The sequence below is a fragment of the Vipera berus genome (assembly GCF_964194415.1).
Source record: "Vipera berus genome assembly, chromosome: 3".
NCBI lineage: Eukaryota > Metazoa > Chordata > Lepidosauria > Squamata > Viperidae > Vipera > Vipera berus.
This window is the reverse complement of record NC_138204.1, coordinates 68995567-69007650: the sequence shown is the minus strand read 5'-3', so window position 1 is coordinate 69007650 and position 12084 is coordinate 68995567. Positions and strand designations below refer to the sequence as shown.

The 12084-nt window shown below is 38.6% G+C and overlaps 1 protein-coding gene across 8 annotated transcripts in view; it reads left to right on the top strand.

Moving 5' to 3' along the window:
• DOCK7 (dedicator of cytokinesis 7) overlaps positions 1-12084 on the top strand; it is a 146761-nt gene that overhangs the window by 32283 nt on the left and 102394 nt on the right. For all 8 annotated transcript variants that reach the window (XM_081325225.1, XM_081325224.1, XM_081325223.1 and 5 more), the window contains exons 8-11: positions 5461-5527; positions 6097-6246; positions 7673-7753; positions 9362-9527. In XM_081325225.1, the coding sequence (XP_081181351.1) occupies positions 5461-5527; positions 6097-6246; positions 7673-7753; positions 9362-9527 (464 nt within the window). The remainder of the gene's footprint in view (positions 1-5460; positions 5528-6096; positions 6247-7672; positions 7754-9361; positions 9528-12084) is intronic.

Here is a 12084-nt window from a genome sequence, read left to right as displayed (position 1 = left end):
AGGCTGAGTTCCACCACCTGTTTATTGGACCCGTGCCCCTCTTGGCTGATTTATGTGGCTCGGGAGGAGACACAAAGCTGGTTCCAGGCAGTGATATCTGCCTCTTTGAGTGAGGGTGTCTTCCCCGCCGGGACCTGAAGACCTGGCTCTTTGAGCTTTCTGGCCAGGACTGAGAGTATTAACTGGGGTTTTAGTTGTATTTTAATTGGGGTTTTTATTTCAAGGTTAATGTAATCATTTTAATTGTTTTTAATTTTTGTAATTTGCTGTATTGTTTTTAAAAAACCTTGTGAACCGCCCTGAGTCCTACGGGAGAAGGGCGGTATATAAGTTTAATAAAATAAATAAATAAAATATACATACAGTTATGTACATAATACTTATCAAACTAAGGTGCCAGCTCCAGATGTTTTCCCTGAAATTTATTATTTATTTATTTAGCATATGGCATTTATAGAGGTTCACTGATAATGCAATCACTGATATACAAATTTAGTTTAAAGTGTCATCAAATGTGTGTGTTCTGTGCATATGTATGCATGTAAGATATGTGACGCAGTGGCTCAGTGGGTTAGGACGCTGAGCTTGTCGATCAGATGGTCGGCAGTTTGGCGGGTCGAATCCCGAGTGCCGCGTAACAGAGTGAGCGCCTGTTACTCGTCCCAGCTTCTGCCAACCTAGCAGTTCGAAAGCACGTAAAAATGCAAGTAGAAAAATAGGGACCACCACGGTGGGAAGGTAACAGCGTTCCGTGCGCCTTTGGTGTCTAGTCATGCCGGCCACATGACCACGGAGACGTCCTCGGACAAGCGCTGGCTCTTCGGCTTTGAAACGGAGATGAGCACCGGCCCCTAGAGTCGGAAACGACTAGCACGCATGTGCGGGGGAACCTTTACCTTTACCTTAAGATATGTGAACAATACAATATAGGACATAATATGTGAAAATTTTAATATATTAATATATTGAAAAGAGCCATGGTGGCGCAGTGGTTAGAATGCAGTATTGCAGGCTAACTCATTGCTGACTGCCAGGAGTTCAGTCCTGACCGGCTCAAGGTTGACTCAGCCTTCCATCCTTCCGAGGTCGGTAAAATGAGGACCCAGATTGTTGGGGACAATATGCTGACTCTAAACCACTTAGAGAGGGCTGTAAAGCTCTATAAAGTGGTATATAAGCCAAAGTGCTATTGCTATTGCTAAATTAAGATAAAACCATAATAAAATTACCATAACACAGAATTGCAATGGGATGGATGTTGTGTGCATTCATGTGGTGCATTTGTATAATGCATAGTGAGTGTATATATGTGCTGGAATGCACACTGCTCCCCAGAGAGGCTGGCCCAGTTCCAAAACAGATTAATAGATACAAATTAAATGAATCACAGTCGATTAAAATGAATACCCATTGTAAGTTGTCATGGGGCCGGGTGAGCTCTGGCCCTTCACTCCAGCCCCTGCTGGGCACATAAAAGGAGCCCCCAACTGGGCGTCCCCCAGACAATGGTGCTTCTGACACGAGTGCGGTGCGAACTTAATTGGTTCTCCCTGCGTATCTGAACCATTCTGTCCCGTACACAAAGACTATTCTTGTACACAATAATGTAGAATTTAGACATGCAGAGGCACAAATGTGTTTCCTCCTTTTTCCAAAAGGAGCAAAAAAGAAAGAAAAGGAATCAGGTGTAGCTGCACCGTGTAGGAAAGAAAAGGAGGAGCAGCGGGTAGCAAAACGGGATTGGGGGCATTAGTGAAGTGGAACAGAAGAGTTAAAAAAAATCCCACTTAGAGATAAAATAAGGTTTAAAATTAACTAGGTAACACATCCAAACAATGAATAATCTTCAAAGGCATCCATGTCTTTCAATCACAGTCTTGTAGTCATTTGCACCTTCGATCTATTTGCTTTCATTTTGGTTTTTGATTCTGCTCAGCTAATGACCCAGGTTAATTGATAGAATTTGTCCATCTGCTGTGTTGGATAACCAGACACACTGAGTTCTTTAGATTTTTAAATGAATTTTTAAAAGACTTGCATGTGTTCCGCACAGACACTTGTGAAACTGTAACTATGGCTTGACACAAATGTATGATTTACACATTCTCCAAATAGCCTTCAAATAGTGGGAAGCAATTAAATAGCAGCTGAGTGCGGCTGAGGCGAATGAAGTGCCTGAATGTTTTCTATTCACAACTAGCACAACTATAAATAATATGTGCCTCAGTTGCAATTGCTTCTATCTCTTCCCTCCTCTTCCCCAAAAAGAATAGCTGAGGTATATTTCTTCTGAAGAAAATATAAACTGAAATATGAAAGTTTTTTTTTACTTTGGTGGAAAGTAAGAATACAAGGTGGAGATTTATAACGGCATGTGTGGAAAAATAGAAAAAGAGAACCTCTTACTTTCCCATAACATAAAACTCAAACTGTGCAATAAAGACTTGGTTTTTTTTTGTCTAGTGGTTAGAAAGCTGAAGGCCATGAGTTTAAGTCCCATCTTAGCTAGGAAAGCCAGCTGGGTGACTTTGGGCCACTTCCCAGGGTGGTGCTTGTGAGAAAATAGGAGGAAGGTATGTTGTGTATATTCACCACCTTGACTTATTATTTGTAAAAATAATAAAGGCAGGATACAAATTAAATAAAAGGGGAAAAAAACCAGAGAAAGAGATCGGGAATGGTGAATAGAAGCCTAGAATGTGTAACTAATACATAGAATTTGCTGGTTGGGATAGATCACTTTCTCCAACATGATAGTCATCAGACGGGTTAAACATGAGCCACCCTGATACTCATGCAGCAAGGCTAATTCCCATGATGGCTGGGAACTCTGGAAGTTTCAATCCATTGCTTCTAAAAGGCACCACTTTTAAGGCAAACTGAAGGCTCAGAACTCCAAACTCTCTTTAAACCTTGAGCCTTGAGGCAGCCAGCAAAGCATTCACCAGGGAGGCAGGAAACTTGTTAAACAAGTTTAATGAAGTGGAGCTCCAGAATAGAGGGTTACCTGTAGTTGGTTCATTGCCTATAACTCTTCTCTAATAACAGGAGGTAAAATTTTACTGCTATTCCCTTTGAGAAAATCAGCACAAAACTGATTTTATACCTGACGTTTTTCATCTTGTCTGTCCTTAGTTCTGTCAACATTTCTTGTTAGGGAGTGCCAGTTACTAGAGCTTTTGAAACTGAGATGTAAATAGGACTTAACTCCTACAACTGTGGTGCGCAACTCTGCCCCCTTTACGAGCTGTGGACTTCAACTCCCAGAACTCCTGAGACAGCTGGGAGTTGAAGTCCACAGGTCATAAAGGGGGCAGGGTTGCCCACCCTGACTTAGAGGAAAACCATTTTAAGTCCTGGCATCAATCCAGATAATTCTGACCATATTTCTGTTGCAGTGTTCCATAAGATCCTACAGCATGAAGTTGTACACATACAATGAAATAGTAGATCAATTGGCCATTTGCTAAGCTTTATTTCTATTAGATCCCAGAAATGATGTTTAACATAAAGAGCTCCGGAGTATTTTGTACTGATGTTCCAGAAGCAGTCAGAATTTTGTTAAGTGTCCCAAAAGGGGATTCATGTATTTTGGCGGACTGAATGGTGGGAGTTAGGATAAGAAAGGCTGAGTTCTCAGTAGGTTAGGGCCTTGTGTGTCAGGTGTAAAACCTCAAAATTGGCTCAGTCAGCCCAGTACAAATGCAAAGGGGAAAAAAAGTTAACTTCTATATATCTATTGTGCTAAGTGTGTGGATAGCTAGGGAACCTCCACTTTAAATATACCGTATTAATTCAGCAGATAATGAAAGTGGAATTTTTTAAACATTAGTCACCCTGGTATATTGTTGTTAGGATGTGCAAAGTCAGAAGAAATGTCAATTTATCATCTGCAGGAATGGGGGACACACATGATGAGCAGAATCACTAATACGTTTTGTTTTGTAAATGCAGACGGGTGTTGTCAAGTGCCTACTTAGATTCATGATCTGGGAAACCAATTGCGCTTTTCATCTTTGTTAAGTGAACTGTAGAATAAATGGAATCAGGAAATAAGAAAAAAAATATTCAAGAAAGCAAAGGCTTAATTTAGAACAGTAGTGTATTCTCATGTTGCGCCTGAGCTGTATGCTGAAATACATCCCTTTGTTCCTTGTACGAGCGCTCAATTGCCTTCCCTGGGTTTCAAGGGCCACAAATGTTGCCTTGATTGTGGTCCCCCGAGTTTCAACAACTGCCATTGAGTTTTAACATGGCAAAAGGGAGAAATTATTAAATAGATGGTGGGGTGGAAGTGGTGCCAATTGCACTTACATTGATCATAGGTTTTTTTCACTCAGTGTGAGCCTGGGCATGTTATTTATATATATATATATATAAATATGTTCACTGTGTTGAACAAAATATCCTGAGCTGTGGAGCCTTGTTCCTTTTCCAAATTATAATTGCAAACCATTATTTGTTTTTTATGATTCCTGGTTTACCTTGGAGAAATCAGGTAAGAGCTCTGGACTACAAAGATTGAAAGTTCCCAGTTAGTTTTATCCATAGTGAAAATTATTTCTGAATAAGATGATTGTATGCAAACACACAGTCACACCATCTACAAAAAAAGTAACAATAGCAAAAAGCTTTACTTTTTGTTTTGATCAGAAATCTTTACCCTAGAATCTTTCTATGCCAAGTCAAATTAATAGGCCTTTTTTTTGAAATTTCACAAGCTGAAGCTTTGGTTTTGGACATAAGGAATTTCATAGACATCAGTCATGTATATTTGTAACATTTATAGGCTGTGTTAGGATTATGTAGATGAATATAAAGTTTATGAATTGGTTAGTCATACAACCATATCAAAAAAATAAAATATGCAGGATCTAATTCCAGGGTAAAAGAGATAGCAGAAAATACAATAATAAAACAAAAACAAAGTACAGGCTATAATTCCAGGATAAAATAGCAGAAAATACAATAATGAAATACCTATTGCTGCTCAGCCTTTTGGTTAAGATCAAATGGATTATATAGGAGTTGGTTGAATCTAGTGTAAAAAATAGGCTATGGAAAATTGTGCAGTTGCACAACCAATGGAAGATTATGCCCTTGCACACCTCTCATTCTTTTTATTGGCTAGACATATTGAGGAAACTAAAGCAGCAGTCAGAGGTATTTGATTTTGTCTTATTCAACACCTGTATTATAATACCTTACTATCCTTTCATTTGTGCTCAAAGCTTTTATTTGGTTGCTATTGTATACATCTTGCTGGAATACCTTGAGGTACTTGAATGCTTAAACAATGCTACGGGTGTTAGACTGTTGTTAAAGCCATGGAAATAGAATCCTTGTGAACCATCATAATCCTAATTCAGTATCTCTCTGTGTGCGTGTAGGGTTCATATAGTGGAGTGAAATGAGGTTGCTACACTTTGGTTGTAATTCCTCTTTTTCTTTTCTCGGAAGGTTTGAAATTGAAATAGAGCCCATTTTTGCAAGTCTGGCATTATATGATGTTAAAGAAAAAAAGAAGGTGAGTTGAGGCTTGCTTGCCTCATTTGGAAAGTGAATTGAATGCAGTAGCAGTGCTTCTGTGCTCAGCACTTGTAATGTTGCCTTTACTTTGTTTGCCATCGTGATACAGATTCAACAGATTCAAAATGGAGAAGGCAGTCCATCTGAGGAATAACAGAAAAGTCACTGTACTGTAGTCCAAGCTGTCTCACAAGTGACTCTAGCAAATGTATGAACAGCAGGCGTTCAGACACATTTGTACCCTTAATCCAAAAGTCCATGTTTGCCCATTGTCAATTAAACCATATTTGGTTTAAGGTGTTCTTGACAGGTATGCGTACATACGCATGTTAAAAATCACATTTTGCCCTCCTAATCCGAGCCTTGTGCAGTCCCAAATGGCGTAAAAGAAACTGTGAAAATATAAAAAATAACTTGAGTTACTGCCATCTCTAGTGATTATAAGAGCAGCCATATTAAGAACTGTTCGGATATTTTAAAATTTTGTATTTGGTGAAGAGTATCAATCTGTCTGTCTGTCTGTCTATGTAACAACCTGCAACTAGCCAGCTTCTTATTTATTTTTAGATTTCAGAGAACTTTTACTTTGATTTAAACTCTGAACAAATGAAAAGCATGTTGCGACCTCATGTTCCCCCTGCGGCCATAACCACTTTGGCTCGTTCAGCCATCTTTTCTATTACATACCCTTCCCAAGATGTCTTCCTGGTAATAAAGGTAATATTTTTCTTCTTTTGTTCAAAAAGAGAATATTTTATGTGATGATAAAGGTTGGGAATATACCTATTCCGTATGTATTTAAAAATTAGAGATGAAAGTCATTTAAAAGTCTGATGGAATATATGACTGCATAAGAACTGAATATTGTTCGTAGGTAATCATCTCTCTTTATATACGTAGGGAGAAATATACAAGGATTAGTTACAGAAACTATTTTTAAGGCAAACAGAACAGCCAAATAAACTAGGCACTGTATAAACGCATGCATATACACAACTTTCCTAAAGGAAATAAATCCTGACTGTTCTTTGGAAGGACAGATACTGAAGCTGAAGTTAAAATACTTTGGTCACCTAACGAGAAGAGAGGATTCACTGAAAAAGCCCCTCATGTTGGAAAAGATGGAAGGCAAAAGGAGAAAGGGATGGCAGAGGATGAGATGGTTAGATAGTGTCATCAACAGAATGAACATGAATTTGGGCAAACTCGGGGAGACAGTGGAAGACAAGGGAGCCTGGCGTGCTATGGTCCATGGGGTCGCAAAGGGTCAGACAGGACTTAGGGACTGAACAGCAACAAAAGACACAACATAAAATGCATTATCAAGAAGTGAAGTAAGTCTGGCAGAGTTCAGTTCAGTTCCTTCCCCTTCCTTCCCCTTTCTCAGAAAGATAAGTCCTGACCCTGTGTCTAGACGCTGTGATCCAGCACCTGAAATTACTCATGCTTTCTTGGACAAATTTTCGTATACAGCAGGAAGGGTATGCCTGCAGATTATACATGCATAGGTGCTACTTAAATACCGATTTTGTCCTGCCTCTCTTCCTCCCACTCTGTTTACTTGCTTCATCCACAGATTATAGTTTTGAGAGGATGAATCGTGGTGTTTAGGGTAGACATTTTTCTTCTTAAAAAAAAAATCAGCAGAATCATTGTGTGGTTATCCTACATTGTAAGTGTTCCATGATCATTCCAGGCCTTACATTCTTATTAATGTACTCCAGTAGCCCAAGGGCCATAAGCTCTGCCAAATGAACAAAAGAAAAAAAAATCTGTGTATAATTAGGCTGGTCTCCTAGTAGGGAATTTTAGAGAATTGCCATAGTTAATGAAGAAGACTTGAGTCCCTAGCAAGCAAATCTAAAAAGATGGAGCTTCAAGCAGGACCTTCTCTTTCTTTCAGTTAGAAATCTCACATTGGCTACTGTGAGATAAGAGATTGGCCTGTCCTCCTTTGTACAGATGCACCTGCTGTTTACCTTTATGGACGTGGCTTATATAGCTAGTGCACAAAGAAAGAACCTCTCTTCCTACCTGTAGGACTGGGCAATTGGATGGAAAGTTCAACTTCATTCAATCACGTATTGTATATATGTAACATGTCTCCTGTATCATACCAGTCTTCTCTGCTTCCTTTGTGTAGTTGGAAAAGGTACTACAGCAAGGAGATATTGGAGAATGTGCTGAGCCATATATGATTATGAAAGAAGCAGATGCTGCAAAGGTAAGCATTTTTTAAATTATTTTTCATCCAGAAGTAAATTATGTCCTGCACTTAACAGTTGATTGTTACATTCATTATACAAAGTGGAGCAGCTTACAGAGAAGAGCTTGCATGGAGATACAAATCATGGATTGCTTCTAAGGGTAGTCATTCTACTGACAAATAATAGTGTAAAGTGAAGCAATTTGTGGTGATTCCCACTCCCCTTGGATCTTAGCCTTTTGGAGATGCCAGAATTGCTAAAGTATTTATCTATCCCATTCTGCCTCTGAACACCATTTATAACTTCTCCTAAGTAATTTGCTGAATGGCCTTGGGTAAGTTCTTGGGAGGATTTGGACATATTGCTCAATTATATTTGCCACTACATGACTAAGCCAAAAACTTACATCTTCACTCCTGCTCTTGTCTCTTTGCATCGTGCTCCCATTCTTCCTCTTTTATGAAAATTTGTGGTTTGCTGTTGCCCCTTAGTGTTTGCCTTCCAAACAGAATGATGTGCTATAATGGAAAGCTACCGAGATAACCGTTTGAAATTCCGCTCTGTAAAAAAAAAATACAAGTAACCTTCAACTTATGTCCACAGCTGAGCCCCAAATTTCTTTTTCTAAGTGAGACAGTTGCTAAATGAGTTTTGCCCCATTTTATGACTTTTCTTGCCACAGAATTAAGTGAATCTCTGCCATTGTTCAGTTAGTAACATGGTTGTTAAGTGAATCTGGCTTCCCCATTGGCTTTGTTTGCCAAAAGGTCACAAATGATGATCACATGACCCCGAGACATTGCAGCATCCTTAATATGAGCCAATTGCCAAGCATCCAAATTTTGATCACATGACCATGGTCAGGGTTAGGCAACCTTGGCTCTTTTATGACTCGTGGGCTTCAACTTCCAGAATTGGCTGGCTCAGGAATTCTGGGAGTTGAAGTCCACGAGTCATAAAAGAGCCAAGGTTGCCTACCCCTGACGTGGAGATGCTGCAAGTGTGTACAATGGCCATGGGCCGTTGTAACTTCAAATGGTCACTAGCTGAATGGTTATAAGTCAAGGACTACCTGTATTTTAAAGTAAAAAAAAAGATATTGTTAATATTTTTGAGGTCTTGGCATAACTCTAGAAAGAATTCTAAATAAATAATAGCTCTCTCTGAGCTGCTTTTTCATAATCTTGCATCAGTCTCCTTTTGTTTGGTTGCAACAGACATTTCTCTTGTAGCTATAGTGTAGCCTGTAATTGTTTAGAGATATATTTTGGTAATTCTCTTAGATTCTATTATTGAGTTAATTGCAAATTCTGTGATTTTCACTTACAAGTAGAGGCAAGTCCTTTCATTTCAATGCATATTTAAGCCACATTTAAAGGTCCATTGCAATACTTAGTACAATATTGCAAAAAACTTTAATTCATGTGAGGACTGTCTATACAATCAAATGCCTCAATAAAAATTTCCTTATTTCCTACAGTATATGAAAAAAAATGTTCTTAAAATATGCCAAGTTTCAGTTTTTAAACATGAACTGACATGTTATAATTAGTAGAGAACTATTAATGTTTTAGAAATGCTTCAGTTGTGTGAACAGGTTTGTTTTCTTGTTTTTGTTTTTGCAGAACAAGGAAAAGCTAGACAAATTGAAAAGCCAATCAGAACAATTTTGCCAAAGACTTGGCAAATACCGCATGCCTTTTGCCTGGACTGCTATTCATTTAATGAATATAGTCAGCAGTGCTGGAAGTTTGGAAAGAGATTCTGCAGAAGTAGAAATTGCCACTGGAGGTAGAAATCTAAACATATTATAAGAAATTGAAAATAAGTCTCAGCAAAAGACCATTATGTGACATTGCTTGCTTTTTTAAAACTACGTCCTTACTAGCTGCAATATTTGTTTTCAGTTACGTACTACCTATCACTTAAAAAAATAGCATTTTATTACTAATGGAAATAAATTCACATAAGGTATATATTTATAATATAATATAATATAATATTTATAATATGGAATATGCTGATAAAAACAAGCAAATGGATTAGAGATGGAAAGGGCTGCAGATTTTGCTGCTGAAAAGCTAGGTCACCCTAGTGGGTTTTAGTGTCTGGTGAACTTTAATATTTTGAAGCAGTAGGCGTGAGCTTAAATGGACTCCAGAAGATGGTAGAGGACAGGAAAGCCTGGAGGAACGTTGTCCATAGGGTCGCGATGGGTCGGACACGACTTCGTAACTAACAACAACAACAACAACACAATGTGGAGTCCTTGGTACTCTGTTGAGCTTGGTTGCTTTCTTGCAGATATTTCATTACCTGAGTAGGTAACATCTTCAAGGCTAGAAGGGAGTGGGGTTTGTAATGCCTGAACAGACTTCTTTTCCCTTTTTTTTATTCATCTGGTTCAAGTGATTCTTCCCCTTCCCTTATCTTAATCCAATTTTATTCTATTTTGTTTCCCTTTTCATTCATTCATTCGTTCGTTCATTCAATATCTGCAGCTGTCCATCTCAGTCAATGATGCTGAGTGGCTTACAATTAAAAAAAACATAGATAAAAATACTAAAAACATTTTAAACCAATAAAAACAACACCCCCACCCCCCACTAAAACATCCAGATTAAATATACGTAGGAACAAGATACTTGGCCAGTTAGCAATATAGCCAAGAAACTGGATCCTTAGCACATTCATCACCATAGCCACAGGATCACAGCCAAGTGTTTAGACCTTTAAGAAAGGCTTATAGGTTTAGGCTTACAAACAGCCTTGGAGCAGACTGAAAGGGAAGTTGACAAAAAAGACAAATATTGCTGGATATCAACCTCTTCCAGAAATAAATTAGCTCTTCCTTTCATAGAACAGAGCGCTAAGTTTGGTAGTGGTTAAGGCACTGACTTGGAAACCAGAAATGGGGAGTTCTTAGTCAAGAAAGCCAGCTGAGTGACTTTGAGCTAGTTAATATTTCCTCATCTCATCTCGTCTCACTGGTTTCTTGCTATAGGGAAAATAGGAGACAGAAGTATTAGGTGTGTTTGTTGCTACACACACACACACACACACACACACACACGTTCTCTAAAAATCTAATAATAGTAATAACTATAAAATAATAATAAAAGTGTAAGTTACTGTTGCATTTCTTTGATTGTCACAGAGTTTGGATTGACTATCCTACAGATACATTATTAACTTGCATTTCCTTTTTTCCTTTTTAATACCTTCCTTCCTTCCTTCCTTCCTTCCTTCCTTCCTTCCTTCCTTCCTTCCTTCCTTCCTTCCTTCTTTCCTTCCTTCCTTCCTTCCTTCCTTCCTTCCTTCCTTCCTTCCTTCCTTCCTTCCTTCCTTCCTTCCTTCCTTCCTTCCTTCCATAAAGCTGCCTCAATACAAAGACAACTGGCTGGATCGTATTTTATTTGTTTATTCAGTTTATATTGCCGTCCATCTCACATACATGGTATTGGGTAGCTTATAAAGTTAAAAACACGAAAAAACCAGTACAAAAATAACCAGATACATGAAAACAAACAGCATTACAAACAATAAAACCTGTAAAAACCATAGAAAACGTAATCTGCATACAATTAAAACCAACATAACACTTAAAAAACAACAAAGCCAAAAAGAATATCCCATAAAAGGAGAAAATCACATCATCACACACACTAACCAAACATGTTAAATATTCACACCACCAGCCTTTCTTATTGGATGTTGTGGGAAAAGCCAGTTTGAAAAGAATGCTTAAACACTTGTAGGCCATTCCCAAAAGGTAGGAACAGAGAAGACCATGTGATACTGCTTAGTGAATGAGATTTGAAGTACAGGATGAGTAGAAATAATAAAGGAGAGACAGTCTCTCAGCCAGATTCAGTGTCATAAAAGAGTTTATAGTTGGTGAGCCACCGTCTTTCAACTGGAAGTTCAGTTGGAAAGTTCATATAGCAGAGATATTATATGGACTTATCAAGATGCATGCATAAATTTTTCCGGTGCTCATTCTGCATGAGCCGTAGAGCTAAAGTGCTCTTTAAAGGCAGCTTCATGTAGAGCACATTGCAGTAATCCACATTTGAAGTGACCAAATACGAGTGACCATGAGAAGAGATGAACAATTGGTGTATTAGATGATTCTGTGCAAAGAACCTACTGGCTGCCACTGCCATTTGCTCCTTGAGCAGGTAGGAGCTGTGAGTTCAGAATAAGTGCACGTCACCTCGGTGCAACTCCATTCAGAGCCAAAGATCGAAAATCAACAGGACCAGACAATTTACATGCTCATAACTGTTTGGTCTTTTCAGGAGTAAATTTTAGCTTGTTACTCCCCATCCAGGCCCAGGCAGGCTCC